Source organism: Ranitomeya imitator, chromosome 6, assembly GCF_032444005.1.
Source record: "Ranitomeya imitator isolate aRanImi1 chromosome 6, aRanImi1.pri, whole genome shotgun sequence".
Taxonomy (NCBI): domain Eukaryota; kingdom Metazoa; phylum Chordata; class Amphibia; order Anura; family Dendrobatidae; genus Ranitomeya; species Ranitomeya imitator.
The window spans coordinates 181,285,577-181,306,274 of record NC_091287.1 but is presented as its reverse complement, the minus strand read 5'-3'; the positions used below and the strand labels follow the sequence as shown (position 1 = coordinate 181,306,274).

Here is a 20,698-nt window from a genome sequence, read left to right as displayed (position 1 = left end):
TTTTGAATCTGGAACTCTACAGAGTATGCTTTATTCCCAGCGTACAGCTTAAAATGGTCGCTCGCAGCATTGCTTCCGATCATGCGTAATGGTTGGAACGCACGCTACAGCGTTCATTTTGGAACGCAGTAGCGTCCCTTAGGAGACGGAGGTATTACTTCCGCTCATGCGCTGTAGATTGCAGGGCATGGCATAGTTTGAGCCTGCTGGGGACTTCCGCACTTGCGCAATGGATTCTTACCCACGCTGGAGCAGTATTATCTTCTGGGAGATTGGCAGGTAAATAATTTACCACCCAGGTTGCATATTGCCCTCGCTAATTAGCGATGGCGCTGATTGGAGCATTGGTATGAACAGGGATATTTAACTCCACCCGTGTTGAGCCGCCGGTTATGCTATCCATCTATGGCATCATGGCACATTACATCTGAAATTCCTTCTGACGGGCCACCTGATGAACCGAACTATGGGGAAACGCGTTGAGGCGCAGAATGTTCTGATAAGTAACAGGCATAATTGCATATGCTATTGACATACCCTATGGGATTGCTCAAATGTATCTGTATTAGAATTCCATGGTAATATCTTTTGCTGTCGGCCCCATTTAAGGGGGTAGTATACTGCTTACTGACATCTTTTTTGAAACCAGGCAGGCGGCTTACCTGAGGTATGGGTAATAGCTATGAGTTTATGCTGAATTATTAAATTTATGTTTCATATCTGATAGCGTATCTATTGCAGATTAGTAGGATTGACTGATTGGTTATAAGGGCTGGATCCCTGTAAAATTATAGTACCGTATATACTCGAGTATAAGCTGAGATTTTCAGCCCAAATTTTTGGGCTGAAAGTGCCCCTCTCGGCTTATACTCGAGTCACGGTAGCGGTGGGGTCGGCGGGTGAGGGGGAGAGGGCGCTGAGGTATACTTACCTGCTTCCAGCGATCCTGACGCTCCCCCTGCCGTCCCACGGTCTTCTGTGCTGCAACTTCTTCCCCTCTTCAGCGGTCACGTGGAACCGCTCATTAGAGAAATAAATAGGCGGCTCCACCTCCCATAGGGGTGGAGCCGCCTATTCATTTCTCTAATCAGCGGTGCCGGTGACCGCTGATAGAGGAAGAGGATGCGGCACAGAAGACTGTGGGACAGGTGGGGAGCGCCAGGATCGCTGGGACTAGGTAAGTATGTCATATTCACCTGTCCACGTTCCAGCTGCCGGGCGCCGCACCATCTTCCCGGCGTCTATCTGCGCTCTGACTGTGCAGGTCAGAGGGCGCGATGACGCATATAGTGTGCGCGGCGCCCTCTGCCTGATCAGTCAGAGCGGAGAGACGCCGGGACCGGACGCCGGGAGCTGCAATCAAGAGAGGTGAGTATGTGTTTTTTTTTTTTTTATTGCAGCAGCAGCGGCACAGATTTATGTGGAGCATCTATGGGGAAATATGAATGGTGCAGAGCACTGTATGGGGCACAGCTATGGGACAAAAATGAACGGTGCAGAGCATATATGGGGCACAGATATGGGGCAATATGAACGGTGCAGAGCACTATATGGGGCACAGATATGGGGCAATATGAACGGTGCAGAGCACTATATGGCACAGCTATGGGGCAATAATGAACGGTGCAGAGCACTATATGGCACAGCTATGGGGAAATAATGAATGGTGCAGAGCACTATATGGCACAGCTATGGGGAAATAATGATCTATTTTTATTTTTGAAATTCACCGGTAAATGCTGCATTTCCACCCTAGGCTTATACTCAAGTCAATAAGTTTTTCCAGTTTTTTGTGGCAAAATTAGGGGGGTCGGCTTATACTCGGGTCGGCTTATACTCGAGTATATACGGTACTTGTCCTATAGTTTGCTTTTTTTGTTTTATGTGGCATATCTGGCAACATACCCATTGCAAACTGGCAATGTTCATTGGCTGGCTATCAAAAAAGGTTTGAACCTCTGTCTAATTGCAGTATTTGTCCTGTACCTGCCTCCCCTTTTTTTGCTGATTTCATTATATTGTGTTTTTTTATTTTTTTTTACCATTTTTTTGCTTTCTTCATCTCTGTTCTTATATTATTGTTTTCTCACCTGCTTTGTAGGGTAAGACAGGGCAGTGAGGGTCAGTCCACATTGAGTGGGGGCGCCAAAAAATCGTTATTAGGGTGCCAACCTCCACAGCCAGGCAGGGGGCAGGAGAGGTTTATTGTAGGGTATGCGCTAGACCCTGTGTGAGGGCTGACTGGAGGGGAGTATGGAGCGGGCACTGACTGACTGCGGGGAGGAAAGAGCGGCCATATTGCTGCCGGACTGTGGGCGTCGCTGATTGGTCGTGGCAATGGTCGTGGGCGTTTTGCAACGACCAGTCAGCGACTTGGATTCCATGACAGACAGAGGCCGCGACCAATGAATATCTGTGACAGAAAGACAGGCAGACAGACAGACAGAAAGACGGAAGTGACACTTAGACAATTATATAGTAGATACTTTTTAGAAAAAAAAACTTTTAAAAAAAGACGTTTAAAAAAAGAAGTATAATATAATGGATATAATCATTGAATATATATTGTATTTATGGATAATGATATAGATACAAATTTTGTCCACGTGTATTGTATTTATGCTAATTAATGGTTTTAAGTGTTTTTTATAATTTCATAATTTATATTTTATCATGTATTTTAACTGTTTAAACTTTTACACGGATAAGTTAAAGCTATATTCTGAAAACCACTAAGCAGCAAATAAGCTAATGAAGAACCACCAGGTCTTGATCAATTAACCTAATTGATTATTCAAGTGGACCTGTGTAGACTATATAACGCTAGCAACCTATAAAGCAATATCATACCTGAGGAAGGCAATTTTTAATAAGCATATAGCCGAAATGCATTGTTCTATATACTGTTTTTCATTTTAAATAAATTACTGAAGATTTGTAATACCTCTGCCTGGTGCCTACTACCTGGGAGCACTGAACAGACTGTATGAACCTTTTTTCTTTCTGAACCTCATATATATGTAGTATGATGGCCTCAGTTCTCCTCATATATATAGTATTGTGGCCCATGTTCCCCCCATATAAATAGTATGATGGACCCAATTCCCCCATATATACAGTATGATGGTCCCAACTCCGCCCACATATATATATATATAATATGATGGCCCCAGTTCCCCCATATATATAGTATGATGGCCACAGTTCGACCACTTATATAGTACGATGGCAACAGTTCTCCCCATATATACAGTACGATGGCCCCAGTTCCTCCATATACAGTTCTGGCAAAAATTAAGAGACCACCACACCAAGACTGTGTCATGGTTAGCCCAATCTCCAGACCTGAACCCCATTGAAACCCATCAAACAAAGAAGAACTGCTTAAATGTTTGCTCCAGAAGCAGTGTGAAAGACTGGTGGAAAGCATGCCAAGACACATGAAAGCTGTGATTAAAAATCATGGTTATTCCAAAAAATATTGATTTCTGAACTCTTTCTGAGTTAAAACATTAGTATTTTTGTTTCTAAATGATTATGAACTTGTTTTCTTTGCATTATTTGAGGTCTGAAAGCATTGTTTTTTTTTAAATTTTGACCATTTCTCCTTTTCAGTAAAAAATAAAAAAATTATTGCTTGGAAATTCAGAGACATGTTATAAGAAGTTAATAGAATAAATGAACAATTTGCATCTTACTCAAAAATATACCTATAAAGAGAAAAATCAGACAAACTGAACATTTTGCAGTGGTCTCTTAATTTTTGCCAGAGCTGTATATAGTATGATGGCCCGCGTTCCCCCATATATACAATATGATGGTCCCAGTTCCCCCCATATATAGTATGATGGCTCCACTGTCCATTCATATAAAACATAATTAGTTTTTACTCATCTCATTCTGATTCCTGGCACCGCAGCCTCCATCTTCTCTTCTGGCCTGCAGAGCGGCGTGAGCACGCTAAGGTCTCAGAATCCATCGTGGTCCCTGGCTTATGAGACTGATGTGTGTGGCAGTGTTTGCCGCTGGCCGCATCCCAGTACAGTACAGCAGACATGGCGACACGCAGTTTGCTGTGCATGGCCATCAGGCAGCCGCAGCATGCCTATGTGAGCTGCTGTCCTTTGATTTGCCAGCGGCTGGCATAGGTATTGCAGTGTAAAGAGTCTCTGCTTGGCAATACTTTTCAATTGAATATGCGGGCCACGTGTTTGAGACCCCTGCTCTACAATGTGACAGCCTTTGAGATATTTGTAGACAGCTATTAAGTCTCCTATCAGTCTTCTCTTTTGCAAGCTATACTTTTCCAAATCCTCTACCTGTTCCTCATAGGACATACTTTGCAGTCCACTCATCATCCTGGTAGCTCTTCTCTGAACTTGCTCCAGTTTTTAAATGTCTTTTATTAAATGTGATGCTCAGAACTGGACACAGTATTCCAGATGAAGCCTGACCAAGGAGGAGAAAAGGAGGATAATTACTTCACGTGATGTAAACTGTATCCTTCTGTTAATTCAACCTGCAACCCAGAATTGGGTTTGACTTTTTTACTGCTGCATCACACTGTTGACTCATGTGCAGTCTGTGATCTATTAGTATACCCAAGTCTTTTTCAAATTTGCTGTTGCTTAGCCCTAGTCCAAGTTCCCATTCTGTATAAGCTTTTTTTAATTTTTCTTGGCAAGAAGTAGCACTTTGCATTTCTCCCTGTTAAAAACCATTCTGTTAGCTGCTGCCCACAGTTCCAGTTTGTTTAGAACCTTTTGAATCCTCTCTCTCTTCTCTAGTATTAGCTATCCTTCCTAGCTTTGGGTTGTCAGCAAATTTAATCAGCTTACCCTCCATTCCTTCATCTAAATAATTAAAAAAGATACTAAACAATCTATGTGCAACTATTTTATTTTTATATCATTTTCTAAAGATAGACAAAGCATACGATTAAAAAATACCAGGAAATACAAAAGAATCTTGTAATTCAGTATGTATAGCTCACTTTACCATTTGTATGCAGGGTCACATTTCAATTGTATCACAAACAAGACTGAAAAACACAAGAAGAAATTCATATTGAATATTCTCACACTACCAACATTGTTTTACAGAACAAGGAATCGCACTGGCATTCGTTTTAAGAGAAGTTTTAGCAACCCTCTGGATAACTGCATTTTTAGTCAGGTTCTGCTGAGGTGTATGTGACGATGTTTCCATGTATGTTCGGGTACTTTCCTTCACATTTATGATATCACAAATACTTTGCTGGAAAATATTGTTCTGTGGTTTTTGGGATTCTTCTCCATTGCTAAGGTCATCTGATGCTTTGTTTTCATGTTCATTTATTCTCCAGAAAGCTGTAGCACTGCTCTGCAAAGGTTCAATCACTGTGGTATGCGAGCGCCTTAGAGGTCTGCGGTTTTTGTTTAGGGCATTGCCTGAAGTGCAGCGGGTTCTACTGTCTGCTTTATTATATTCCAGGTCAATTGCATTTTCACCTGGGTGCATATAGAAAACAGGGGCAAAAATAGATTTCTCATCACTTGACAGACATTTTGAAGCACACCCAAGTTGAGCAACAGCTAAGCAATGTTTGTTGTTTCCATCTGAGACCCCGTGTTCACTTTCAGTTCTAAGAATGCCTTGTTTATTATCTAATGCACGGTTAAGGGTATCTTCAGAGTGGCTGGACTTCAACAGCACATTGTCTGGAATGCTGTAACCATTTCTAGAGGCAATCTCCAACCCTTCTTGATTTTCCAGACAGTTTTTATTTTTAAAACGTGCATCTGAACAAGCACTAAAAGAACAAATATAACATTATTAGGAATGTATCAACCTTCAATGATCCAATATTAACTATACGTTATGTATTTCTAATACAAAAGCGGTGAGAGCAGTAAGACTATGGAACTCTCTGCCGTATGATGTTGTAATGAGTGATTCATTACTAAAATTTAAGAGGGGACTGGATACCTTTCTTGAAAAGTATAATGTTACAGGGTATATAAACTAGATTCCTTGATAGGGTGTTGATCCAGGGAACTAGTCTGATTGCCGTATGTGGAGTCGGGAAGGAATTTTTTCCCCAAGGTGGATCTTACTCTTTGCCACATGTTATTTTTTTGCCTTCCTCTGGATCAACATGTTAGGACATGTTAGGTTAGGCTATGGGTTGAACTAGATGGACTTAAAGTCTTCCTTCAACCTTAATAACTATGTTACTATGTTACTATGATACAAGACATGCAAATTTGTGTTTGAATGTATTACAACCCACGTCATGGCTACATGCAATGCTTACAAGGTCACAACCTTTACAGCTATCAGGCAACATGCACAAATTATATAAAAGAAATCTATAAACTGATGTGTACTGTATATCTTTGTCAACTCCGTCATAAACAGTGTGATAGCATAGCAGAGAGGTAACTATAGGACGAGTTATAGTCCATCAGCATTACCATGTTACACCATTATCTGGGATTATTAGAATCTTGTATGACAAGTTGGTATATAATTAGGAATATCAATGTAAGTTTTATTATGTGAATAAAGCACTATGATATAAAACAGTAGAGAAATCTTTTACCGATGTAATTCACTTTGCATTGTAACGGAGTTCACTTTAAGTTTTTCTTCCAGAGTATAATCTTCAGCCTTGAAAAGTAAAAATAATAGAATAATAATATAATTTAAAACATTTAATAATAGCTACCTTTATGTTTTAACTTATTATCTTTTTATGTTAAACAAGTCTAAAACTCTGTCGGAATAATCACTGAGGAACCCTGAACTGAGTATCCGTATGTTAATTTAAAATTGGTATTTACAAAAGGGGTTCCTAAACCAAACAACACATGGTACATTGGTAGACTATGTACTAAATTATATTTTACCTCTGTGATTGTTTGCTTAAACGAAAAATCCGAGCTGGAGTTAAGATAATTCATGTCTCCCTCTTCTTCTGTGTAACATTGCGACTTCGCTGGAAGGGAGTGATGGAGGCTATTTGATATAGCGTTAAGTCGAAACATAAGCTCATCTATCAAGTCCTCAAATTCATCAAAGTAGTAATTCTGTCAGTAGCAGAAAAAAATGAAAGTAGGAGCAATATCATTATGATTAATATTGTTTGAAAACTGTGGAACCCAATTGAAACATAGATTTAAAAAAGAAAGATTTAGTAATTATTAAATAATGCTAAATGGTAAATCTGTCATATATTTTAGTGTAAATATTATACTGTGTATGTCTTTACAAATGGCAACAAGCACTAAATTTATACGATGACGGAGCTAAGCACTAAGATCAACCTGCAGTAATTGTATGGCGTGGAGGCAGCTCCTCCATGGGCCCCCAGCCAGTGGCGTGCCACTAATAGCGGCACACCACACAGCCGCTATGAGGCCCCATGAGTAACAGGGACCTGGCACCACTCCTCCTTCACTCATTCAAGTTATCAACATAGACACCAATACAGTTGAAAGCAGTGATGGAGGAGAGAGCATCAGCTGACACTCCATCTCCCATCACTCCCCCTCTGCTTGTGAACCAAGGGGCGCATGATGACATCACTTCATTGTGCACCACGCTGTCCCAGCAGTGGAGCTGATGAGATCGGAGTAGAGCCTGGAGCAGCGGAGGGAACAAAGAGGAGGGGTAAGCATTTGTGTGTGATTGTATGCTTTATGGTGTGTGTGTCTCTCTGCACTATACTGTGTGTTGGGGGAGCTGCACTATACTGTGTGTGGGGCGCTGCACTGTACTATGTGTTGGGGAGGGCTGCACTGTACTGTGTGTAGGGGAGCTGCACTGCACTGTTTGTGGGGTGCGCTGCACTGTACTGTGTGTGGGGGGAGCTGCACTGTACAGTGTGTGTGTGGGGAGCTGCACTTTACTGTGTGTAGGGGACTGCACTATACTGTGTGTGGGAGGGTTGTATTATACTGTGTGTGGGGCTGCATTATACTGTGTTTGGGGGCTGCATTATACTGTGAGTGGGGGCTGCATTATGCTATGAGTGGGGGCTGCATTATACTGCGTGTGTGGGGAGTGGCTGCATTGTACTGTGAGTGGGGGCTGCATTATACTGCATGTGTGGGGAGGGGCTGCATTATACTGTGTGGGGGAACTGCACTATACTGTGAGTGTGGGGCTGCATTATATTAGCGTGTGTGTGTGGGGCTGCATTATACTGCATGAGTGTGGGGGTTGCATTACACTGCATGTGCGTGGGGGCTGCATTATACTGTGTGGGTGTCTGGCGGGGCTGCATTATACTGTGTGCGTGTGTGAGGAGGGTATGCACTATACTGCATGTATGTGTGGGGAGGGGCTGCATTATACTGTGTGGGTGTGTGGGGGGACTGCATTATGCTGTCTGTGTGTGGGGAGGAGCAGCATTATACTTCATGTGTGTGCGTGTGTGTGGCTGCAGTATACTCTGAGGGGGGCTGCAGTATACTCTATCAATGACCATTGGGATTACGGTATACTATATGTACTATATGGGACCTGCATTATACTGTATAAAGGACTATCTGTCCCCATCATTCTTCCTCAGTCAGTGTAAAGAAACTTGGGAACAAGCGTTGAACGACATCATTATTGTCGATCATGCTCAATTAACGGTCTGAACTCTGCACCTGCAAATACAACCAAAATATTTGTGTGATGTGAAATATGTATTTTGGGCCCCACTTTAAACTTTTTACCAGGGCCCCACTTTCTCTAAAACCCTGCATGGGGGATAGTGCAGGCACAGAAGCTGGGCTTGCACCATCAGCAGCAGGTGTCAGTTGTATATTACTCTGTGGTTAATTAAGTTCCTCTCATAAAGCTACTGAATAAAAAATAAGAAAAAACTGCTTTGGAAATGTTAGAAAATAAAAATTTCATTAATAAAAACATTGGCTTTCTTCCATTGTATAATAAAAATACTACAAAAAAAACACACACACACACACACACACACACACAAATCTATCTATCTATCTATCTATCTATCTATCTATCTATCTATCTATCTATCTATATATACAGACCAAAAGTTTGGACACACCTTGTCATTTACAGATTTTTCTGTATTTTCATGACTATGAAAATAGTACATTCACACTGAAGGCATCAAAACTATGAATTAACACATGTGGAATTATATACTTCACAAAAAAGTGTGAAACAACTGAAATCATGTCTTATATTCTAGGTTCTTCAAAGTAACCACCTTTTGATTTGATGGCTGCTTTGCACACTCTTGGCATTCTCTTGATGAGCTTCAAGAGACAGTCATGGGAATGGTCTTCCAACAATCTTGAAGGAGTTCCCAGAGTTGCTTAGCACTTGTTGGCCCTTTTGCCTTTACTCTGCGGTCCAGCTCACTCCAAACCATCTCCATTGGGTTCAGGTCTGGTGACTGTGGAGGCCAGGTCATCTGTTGTAGCACCCCATCACTATCCTTCTTGGTCAAATAGCCCTTACACAGCTTGGAGGCATGTTTGGGGTCATTGTCCTGTTGAAAAATAAATGATGGTCCAACTAAACGCAAACCGGATGGAATAGCATGCCGCTGCAAGATGCTGTGGTAGCCATGCTGGTTCAGTATTCCTTCAATCTACTATATAATTGTCTAAGGGTCACTTCCGTCTGTCTTTCTGTCTGTCTTTCTGTCATGGATATTCATTGGTCGTGGCCTCTGTCTGTCATGGAAATCCAAATCGCTGATTGGTCGTAGCAAAACGCCCACAACCATTGCCACGACTAATCAGCAACGGGCGCAGTCCGGCGGCAACATGGCCGCTCCTTCCACCCCTTAGTCAGTGTCCGCTCAATACTCCCTTCCAGTCAGCGCTCACACAGGGTTAATGGCAACGTTAATGGACCGCGTTATGCCGTGGTGTAACGCACTCCATTAACACTGCTATTAACCCTGTGTGACCAACTGTTTTACTATTGATGCTGTCTATGCAGCATCAATAGTAAAAAGATCTAATGTTAAAAATAATAAAAAAAAATTAAAAATCATCATATACTCACCTTGCGGCACCTTACTCGCTCCTCGCGACGCGCCGGTGACCAGTCCATGCATTGCAATCTCGCAAGATGATGACGTAGCGGTCTCGCGAGACCGCTACATCATCATCTCGCGAGACTGCAATGCACTCTTGAGACCAGAGTGTGCAAGGAGCATCGGTAAACGTTTCCTGGATCCAGGGGCCAACAAGGGGTGAGTATATAACTATTTTTTGTTTTAATTCTTTTTTTTAACAGGGATATGATGCCCACATTGCAATATAATACGTGGGCTGTGCAATATACTACGTGGGCTGGGCAATATACTACGTGGGCTGGGCAATATACTTTTCAATTCAATTTTGAATTTCCATGCTTCACGGTGGGAACCAGGCATGTAGAGTCCATCCGTTCACCTTTTCTGCATCGCACAAATATAAGGTGGTTGGAACCAAAGATCTCAAATTTGGACTCATCAGACCAAAGCACAGAATTCCACTGGTCTAATGTCCATTTCTTGTGTTCTTTAGCTCAAACAAGTCTCTTCTGCTTGTTGCCTGTCCTTAGCAATGGTTTCCTAGCAGATATTTTACCCTGAAGGCCTGCTGCACAAAGTCTCCTTTTAACAGTTGTTGTAGAGATGTGTCTGTGCCAGATGCATTGACCTGCTCTCTAACCTGAGCTGTTGTTAACCAACGATTTCTGAGGCTGGTGACTCGGATAAACTTATCCTTAGAAGCAGAGGTGACTCTTGGTCTTCCTTTCCTGGGGCGGTCCTCATGTGAGCGCTTGATCGTTTTTGCCACTGCACTTGGGGACACTTTCAAAGTTTTCCCAAGTTTTTCGGACTGAATGGCCTTCATTTCTTAAAGTAATGATTCCCACTCCTTTTTCTTTACTTAGCTGCTTTTTTTTATCAGCTGTGTATTCATCAGACTTCTGCTCAACACAACTTATGGTCCCAACCCCATTTATAAGGCAAGAAATCCCACTTATTAAACCTGACAGTGCACACCTGTGAAGTGAAAACCATTCCCGGTGACTACCTCTTGAAGCTCATCAAGAGAATTCCAAGAGTGTGCAAAGCAGTCATCAAAGCAAAAGGTGGCTACTTTGAAGAACCTACAATATAAGACATAATTTCAGTTGTTTCACACTTTTTTGTTAAGTATCTAATTCCATATGTGCTAATTCATAGTTTTGATGCCTTCAGTGTGAATGTACAATTGTCATAGTCATGAAAATACAGAAAAACCTTTAAATGAGAAGGTGTTTCCAAACTTTTGGTCTGTACTGTATATATATGTGAAATGGGTTTTGGTTTTCAGGTGTTTCATATAGCCATGTCCAAACATGAGGCAAAAATTATTTTTAAAGTGCATTGCTCCGCGCTACAGATCAGGACCTGCTCCTTCATCAGGCAAAATATGAGTATAATATATACAATGACTCAAGATCATTATATACACTCTTATATGTTAGGATATTCAGATGATCATTAATAAATAATCAATTAACATTGAATATCATTCACATTGGTTGTTACAATGTAGCATTAACCATTTCCAACAGATGTACCTGTGAAAGAAAAATACACAAGTACAGCTCGAGATAATGAACCGATATTATAAAACATTTGATCCTTTAACAAGAATCTATTAATCCATGAAAACTGAAGCAAACTAATTACTGATTGTAAGAAAAAAAACAGAAAACACTTACTCCCAAGGTGCACAAGACTCCCAATCCCCACAGTGTTAGGCTGCCGTCACACTAGCAGTATTTGGTCAGTATTAGGATTGCTCGATCCCATCATGTAAAATCGGAATTATACTGATTTTCACTATGATCGGAATTCCGAATCCCGATTCCGATCTTTGAATGTGATCGGAAATCAGAAGTGCGTATTTTTTTTTTTTTGCACAATGCTTGTGATTGACACATAAACCACCCAATGAAGAGCCTGTGAAGTGTGGGCACATCCTGAAACGCTAAGTAGGCATTTTAACTACTAGCATGACTGTGATTGGCTGTGATCAGGCACTATAAAAGGCTGGCGCCACCATTTTGTGTTCACTCTACTGTGAATTCAGTTAGGGAGAGCTTGTCTCTGTCATTAGAGAGAGAGCGAAAATATTGTGTCTCTATTAGCGTTTTTGTCCTATCTATTTTAACACCTCCTGTGTTAAAGTACCTTCACTGACAGCTTCACTACCCTGTGCTTTTTTTCTTAAGACCTGCACAGAGTTCTGAGGAGCCAGCAGCGTCACTGTGCAGTATACACTGGTCTGCTTACTGCATTCTCTGCAGATTGCAGCGCCTGTCTTTTTGCTGTTTCAGCACACCATCCACCAATCTTTTATTTTGTTCGGACTGCAGCCGCTGAGAATTGGATAGATGGATAGAGGGAACAAAAGTTAGTTGGGTGATCCTATACCTCTTAGTGAGGACTGGGATGGGAGAGGTGTGGGAATTGGGAAATATTCTTACCTAGTATTAGCAGAATATTTGTATATTTGTAGCTTCCACTTTTGCACCGCAGATTATGCCACCATGGTGCAACTGCTATAAAAAATTCCTAATACTAGCTGCATTTTGTGTGTGATTGCATTACTTCCAATTAGCGTCAGTTTACACCTCTGTGCAGCAGTCGAGGTGTAATCACACTATCGTATTTTTGTTGTGGGATTGTGCCGCCTTGCACACTCTCACCTAGTACTCTCAGAATATTTGTAGATTCCACTTTTGCACTGTAGATTACGCCCTCACGGTGCAACTGCTACAAAAACTCTGTGATACTTTCAGATTTTGATAAATACAGTTCACACAACACCAGTTCATATTCGTTTAGGCCACACCAGTTTCTTTTAAAGTTTACGCCAAACTAGATCCAATTTTTCTTACACCTGTCTGCAGCTTTACAGGTTTAGGCACACTAAATACGAGAACTCTTCTGCCCTTCCGCCCATCTAAGTCAAGAGAGATGAGGAAGGCAGGGAGTAAGTGACGTGGTCGCGGCCGCGGAGGAGATGCAGGGAGAGGACGTGGAGAATTTTTGCCTGCTGTGGGCACAAGTGACTCAGCCACTAGCTATTCCCAGGAACAGTCCATCATGCGCAGCTTTGTTAGAGGTCGTGGTATCCCATTGCTGAGGGAGGAACAAATTGAAACCATTGTTGGATGGATGGCAGCTGCGGCATCGACTTCAATTCGTTCCTCTTCCTCATCCTCCCAGATACAAAGCACAGAGGACAGAGTCCGCTCATGTCAGTGTAGAGCACCGCTCTGCTTCTTCACCACCACCTGCCAAATTACCCAGGCAGTTAGAGGGACCAGTACAGGAGCCATCTTTACTTCTGTTTAAAGAATTTGTTGGCTGTGGATCAGAGGGCCAGTCAGGCAGTATTCGACAACAGGAAGAAGAGCTTTTAAGCAGTGATGCCCAACTTGTTTCTCTCAGAAGAAGAGGCGGGTAGCCCTGAGCACACAGTCAGCCGACCACAGTACGCATCAGATGATAAAACTCAGGTGGCATTAGCTGGTGCTTCCTGCAGTATACAAACGACTTGGGAGGAGCAATCGTCTGAAGTGTTGGAAGAGGGTCCAACAGATGATGAGGTCCTTGATCCATCATGGTGTGAGAGACAGCAAAGTGGTCATAGCAGAGGAAGAGATTGCCACAACAGTACAGCAGCAGAGGGCCAAAAAAGGGAGTAGAGTGAGGGGCGAGAGTTGGTTGCCTGTAGCCTCCACTTCGGCACCTGGAAGGAGCAGGACCCACGCAAAAACTAGTGCAAGGGGTGCTCCAAAGAGATGTGGTGCCTGCGCCTTTTTTGACCAAGTTGCCGATGACATTACAACAGTCAGATGCAATCTGTGTCATCTAACTCTGAAGCGAGGGAAAAACGTCCACAACCTCAATACCACCAATATGTTGAGGCATTTGAGGAACAAGCACGTTGTGGAGTGGACAAGTCACATAAAAAATCTTGCCCAACCTGCAGCTCCATGTGCCACTTCTTCTGCTAACGTTGTAGCTTGTTCCTCCCAGGAGAGAGAGGGAATGTACTCCTGCAGTAGTGTACAGACAGCCATCGTCACTGTCTAACTGCCACCAACCTCACAATCCCGGTTATCCTCACAGTTCCAGTCTAGCCTGCAGCCATCCGTCCCACAGTTATGGGCTCGAAAAAGGAAATTCCCGGCAAGCCATCCCCAAGCACAGGCCTTCAATGCTAGCATTTCAAAACTGCTGGCCCTTGAAATCCCATCATTCAGGCTGGTGGACACGGACGCCTTTCGCAACCTCATGGCATTAGCAGTCCCACAATACTGTGTTCCTAGCCGCCACTATTTTAGTCGAAAAGCCGTCCCTGCCCTGCAACAGCATGAGGAGAAAAAAATTAAGCGTGCACTACTTAACGCAATCAGCAGCAAGGTCTATAGTGGCACTGTGCAGGTCCTGCCAACGCCAAGGATTGCAGGACTTTCATCCATTCACATTGCCTCTTCCTCCTACTCCACTTCCTCAGATTCCTCCGCACAGCAGTTGGCACCATCTACATCCACAAGGATTGGTGAACCGTCCACTGACATGACCAAGTTGAGCACTGCCGTGGCCAAACGTCAACAGGCCGTGTTGAAATAAATTAGTTTGGGGGATACAAGCCACACTGCAGAGCACCTGTGGAATGCCATCAAGCAGCAGAGCGACCAGTGGTTTGGACTGCTCAACCTCCAGCCAGGTATGGTGCTGTGTGATAATGGGCGAAACCTGGTGGCAGCTCTGGGTCTAGCCAATCTGACTTACATCCCATGCCTGGCACATGTGTTAAATTTGGTCGTGCAGAGTTTTCTTAAAAGCTATCCGGATCTTGAAGATCTTCTGCACAAGGTCAGTGGCGAGTGCGCTCACTTGTGCCGTTCGAGCGTACACAATGCGCGCATTGCAGCTCTGCAGCAAAGATTTAACCTGCCTGAACACCGCCTCATATGTGACGTCTGCACTAGGTGGAAATCCACGTTGCATATGCTGGAGAGGATGTGTGAGCAGCAGCAGGCAGTAAAGGAATTCCAGCTGCATCAGGTGCAAACGAGTCGCACAGCTCGCAGGCCACACTTCACATGTGCCGAGTGGGCTTACATGAAGGACATCTGCTGTGTTTTGCGGCCCTTTCATGATTCCACTCTCATGTCGAGCACGGATGATGCCATAGTCAGCATCACTGTACCCCTCATATGCCTCCTTGAAAAAACTATGCTAGGGATCAGGGATGCAGTTTTGGATGATGAGGAGGAGGAACAAATGCTGACAATGTCTTCTGTATCGGGACAGTCTACCCACAGCTCTACGGGTGGGTTGTTAGCCAGGCAACACGGAAACTCACAAAGGTCCAGACAGGGGATACTTTTTGATGAAGTGGAGGAGGAAGAATTGGAGGAGGAAATAGTATGGCAAGAGGAGGATGGTACACCACACACTGGTAGTCATCATTTACAGCGAGGATGGTGGGATGCAGAGTAGACAGAGAGCACACCTTAAGCAGGGGACAGTGGGGCGTGGCCTGTCGGCAGTCTGCAACACATGAGTGATTTCATGCTGCAGTGCCTTCGAAACGACCACCATATCGCTCGCATTCTCAACACTGAAGATTACTGATTGGCCAGCCTCCTGGATCCTCGCTACCGGGACAACCTACAAACCCTGATAACACCATTGAACTGAGATCATAAAATGCAAGAGTTCCAAGACACACTGGTACATTTGATGATGTCCTCATTTCCACCTGAGAGGACTACTTCGAGTGTTTCACATGGCAGCTCAGTGTCTCCAGGACAGGGAGGAAGCCGTCCACAGAGCAGGAGCAGCACCTCTGCAGAAGGCCAGTTCAGTCTTGCCAAAATGTGGCAAAGTTTTGTGTGCCCGCAACCACATCATGCACCATCCCATACGGTTCCATTCAGCAGGACGCAGCATTACCGTCAGATGGTGGCAGACTACATGTCCAGCCATGTCAGTGTGTCCCAGGATGGTTCTGCCCCCTTTAAGTTTTGGGTCTCCAAGCTTGATATATGGCCAGAGCTTAGCCAGTATGCCTTGGAGGTGCTGGCCTGCCCCGCTGCCAGTGTGTTATCGGAGCGTGTCTTTAGCACCGCTGGTGGAGTCCCAACAGACCAACGCACGCGCCTATCCACCGATAACGTTGACCGCCTTACTGTTATAAAGATGAACCAGGCCTGGATCTCACCAGACTTTGCAAGCCCTGTGCCAGATGAGACTGAATAAACACATGTCTGGCACCGGTCTCCAGGTCCACACTTAGCCTTCTGGCACCACTAGATTGATCAGCCCACCTGGTCTTCAGCACCGTCAGCTGTTGCTCGGAAGTGTCAGCCGCACAGTGAACAACTGCTTTGTTCACGGAATTCAGCACCGCAAGCTTTACTCTGGCTGTGCCACCGGCAAATCAGATACTCCAGTCCACCTACAAATACTCCAGTCCACCTACAAATACTCCAGTGCACCTGTGCTTCAGCACCGTCAGCTGTTGCTCGGAAGTGTCAGTAGCACAGTGAACACCTGCTGCCGTGTTGTCGGGGTTCAGCAACGCAAGCTGGACTCTGGCTGTGCTACTGGCAATTCAAATTCTCCTGTCCACCTACAATGAATCCTGTCTGCCTGGGCCTCAGCACCGCTAGCTGTTGCTCGGAAGTGCACGTAGCACAGTGAACACCGGCTGCCGTGTTATCGGGGTTCACCAATGCAAGCTGGAAATTCAAATTCTGCTGTCCACCTACAATGAATCCTGTACCACTGGGCCTCAGCACCACCCGCTGTTGCCCTGCACTGTTTCCTCTGTTAGGGTATGTTCACACGTTCAGGATTTCCATCCTTTTTTTTTCCTGACTGTTTTTTAAAAAACTGCAGCTCTTGGCAGAAAACGCAGGTCCTTTTTTTGGTCCTTTTTTGGTCCGTTTTTGATGCGTTTTTTGATGCGTTTTTTGATGCGTTTTTTGATGCGTTTTTTTGATGCAGTTTTCTAGCCAGAGTCTGTGTGTTTTCTAGGAATTTTTTTAGGGTTAAAATGGCTGAAAATACCCTAACCCTACCCCTAACCCTACCCCTACCCCTAACCCTACCCCTAACCCTACCCCTAACCCTACCCCTAACCCTACCCCTAACCCTAACCCTACCCCTAACCCTAACCCTACCCCTAACCCTACCCCTACCCCTATTCTAACCTTAGTGAAAAAAAAAAAAAAAAATTCTTTATTTTTTTTATTGTCCCTACCTATGGGGGTGACAAAGGGGGGGGGGTGTCATTTACTATTTTTTTATTTTGATCACTGAGATAGGTTATATCTCAGTGATCAAAATGCACTTTGGAACGAATCTGCCGGCCGGCAGATTCGGCGGGCGCACTGCGCATGCGCCCGCCATTTTGCAAGATGGCGGCGCCCAGGGAGAAGACGGCCGGACGGACACCGGGACGCCGGGTGAGTATAAGGGGGGGCGATTAGGGCACGGGGGGGCATCAGAGCACTGGGGGGGGGCATCGGAGCACTGGGGGGGGCATCGGAGCACGGGGGGGCGGGATCGGAACACGGGGGGGGCAGCCACACTCCGCCCACGCACTTCCGCCCGCTCCCCGCACTTCCTGCTGCAGCGGTTCTGCACATCAAACCGCAGTAAAACCCGCAGATATATTTTTGATCTGCGGGTTTTACTGCGGTTTGGACCTCACAATGGAGGTCTATGGGTGCAGAACCGCTGCGGCTCCGGAAAAAGAATTGACATGCTCCTTCTTTTTTCCGGGAGCTATTCAGCGCGTCTTTTTTTTTACAATTTCCGGACCATGTGCACAGTGTGTCCTGTTTTCCATAGGGTACAGTGTACTGTACCCTGCATGGAAAACAGCTGCGGAACCGCAGCGGCAAAACCGCCGCGGTTCCGCGGTAAAAAACGCACTGTGTGAACATGGCCTTAGCTGGTTCTCAAGAGTGCCGGCAGGACAGTTGCCTCCTAGCTTGGCTCCAGGTTCCGGTAACGTAGACTGGTAATCCGGGAGATGCACAACTTGATCTGCTTCTGCTCTGTGCCCCAGTAGAGTTAGCTGGGTCTCCAGAGTGCAGGTAGTCCAGGCGGCTCCTGCTGTGGCTCCAGGTTCCAGTATCAGAAGCTGTCCTTTATTTTGGGGGTTAGTAACACATGTTAACCCTGCAGTCCAATACGAGTTCCAGAACCGCCAGATGGTTCTCGATAGTGCCAATGGCACTTATACCTTCTGCTTAGTAACAGTGTTCCAGCAGCACCAGATGGTTCTCGTTAGTGCCAATGGCACTTATACCTTCGGCTTAGTAACAGGGTTCCAGCAGCACCAGATGGTTCTCGCGAGTGCCAATGGCACTTATACCTTCTGCTTAATAACAGAGTCCCAGCACCATCAGCTGGTTCTCGATAATGTCTTTGCCACAGGTTTCTTCTACTGTGTATCCGGGTTCCATTAACATCAGCTGTTCCACGAATTTGCTTTCGGACACTGATACTTCTTGCTGTTCCTCCGTGCACCTGAACTACATGCTTCACAAATTACAATTATAAATACAAGTACCAAAAGAAGAAGAACAAGAAGAACTAGAAGAAGAAGAACCAGACGAAGAACAACCGGAAGAAGAACCGGAACCAGAGGAAGAAGAACCAGAGGAAGAAGAACCGGAACCAGAGGAAGAACAACTGGAAGAAAAAGAACCGGAACAAGAGGAAGAAGAACCAGAGGAAGAAGAACAACCGGAACCAGAGGAAGAAGAACAACCGAAAGAAGAAGAACCAGAAGAAGAACCAGAGGAAGAAGAAGAACCGAAACCAGAGGAAGAAGGACCAGAGGAAGAAGAAGCGGTACAAGAGGAAGAAAACCCAGAAGAAGAAGAAGAACCAAAGGAAGAAGATGAAGCAAAGGTTTAGGAAATGGAAGAACCAGAAGCACCAGTACCCAAAGAACCAGAACCAGAAGAACCAGATACCTTAAGACCAGGAAAAAAAAGAATAAGCAGAGTAAGAATAAGCAGAATGATAAAATGCTGAAGAAGAAAAAAATAAGTCTAAGCAGAAGAAGACGAAACAGTGTATGGGGTTGAGTCCATTCCTCCTCATGGTACCCCTGGAAACTCCCTGCTGCTGCGGGGCAAGCTGAACGCAGACCCCTCCCGGTGAGAGTCCCCTGAGACAGGCCTCTCGGAAGGTGTATTTTTCAAATGTTGCTAAACCATGCAAAGTTGTTATATTTAAACCTACTCCGACACAACAGAGGAATAGGGCAAGCAAAATTAATTATTTATTATTTTTTTTCTTTTAACAATAAACACATTTTCTTAAAAAAGCTATCAGAATGAGCTATTTAAAAAAGAAGGAGGAAAGGTAACAAAAAAAATTGAAATTAATAGTGGGTAGAACTCGGTACCATTTATTGTACCCAGGGCAAGGAACAGCAAACATGGCATCAATTCTGCTGCCGCGGAATGATGTGCAGACAAAAATGTAGGCAGGACTCTTGCTACAGCGCACGCTATTTTGGATTGTGGTGCGCAGCTTTAGATCTCTTCAACATTTATATTGACTGTGGCGACTGGGCGTTAGCTGTAGACTGGAGCCTTCTACAGTGCGGCGAGTGCGGCGTGGGTCAGAAAGATGTTGGTGTGATTTCGGGTCATCAGCATCTATAGTGAATTTTGTGGTTTTCCCCACTGGCTCCAGTGTATGGCCTCCCTGCATCTCAGGCGTAGATTGCAGCGGAAGCGACAATCATTTAAGAACCGTTTTTGCCCTTGATCTTAGAGGAAAAAAGAGCGAAGCAGGCACCTTGGCCTGGGAGATCAACAGGCGTGATAATGGTATCTACAATGCCATGCCCACCGTTGAAGAATAAAATGAAATGAATGAAGAAAAAGTAAATTCCAAAGAGTTTGCCAAGCATTACGTTATTATTTTTACCCGTAGACCAAATGTGCCCCATTATAACCGCTATTCATACTAAAAACAGTACTTGTTCCCATTATTATTTGATTTCTCTGGCTCCGCTGCCTCCGATTACCAATTCTACATGTTATTTTGGCGTTTTTAGTCATTTAGAAAACACCACAATGTAAAATAGGTGTTTTAGGAATTCCGATTTTTTATCCCTATTGACTTCAATGAGGATCGGAAATCGGAATTCCCGATTTTCAAGTGTGATCGGACCGATCCTTTCCGATCCGATTTTTAGGGTGATCGATCACCCTAGTCAGTATTTTACATCAATATTTGTAATCAGGAGTGGGTGATAAATGCAGAAGAGGTGCATATGTTTCTGTTATACTTTTCCTCTATTTGTTCCATTCCTGGTTTTGGCTTACAAATACTGATGTAAAATACTGACCACATACTGATAGTGTGACGGCAGCCTTACACGACTCGTTAAAGGGTTGATTGTGACTTGTAGGATCGCTACTTCCAACAGGTGGCGCTATAGAGTTTAAGTCCTCTTTTTCTCAGAAGAGGCAATTTGCATATTATATTTCCCAGAGGAGCATTGCAGGGCGAATAAGCCTCCTTACCGTGACAAGCCAGAGATGGTATGTCACTCTCCATAAGGAGAAACAATACCCCTGTTACTACTAGATGAATTCAATGAGAGGTGTAGTTTGTTAAATTGGATCA

General features: G+C 44.2%; 1 protein-coding gene across 1 annotated transcript in view; it reads right to left on the bottom strand.

Annotated features, from left to right (window-relative positions):
- Positions 1-4,884: 4,884 nt before the first annotated feature.
- The window catches only part of PKD1L1 (polycystin 1 like 1, transient receptor potential channel interacting), a 528,440-nt gene continuing 512,626 nt past the window's right edge, over positions 4,885-20,698 (bottom strand). The window contains exons 48-50 of the mRNA XM_069732261.1: positions 6,891-7,070; positions 6,584-6,651; positions 4,885-5,791 (exon numbers count right to left, since the gene is read on the bottom strand). Coding sequence (XP_069588362.1) covers positions 5,083-5,791; positions 6,584-6,651; positions 6,891-7,070 — 957 coding nt within the window. The 3' untranslated portion in view covers positions 4,885-5,082. The remainder of the gene's footprint in view (positions 5,792-6,583; positions 6,652-6,890; positions 7,071-20,698) is intronic.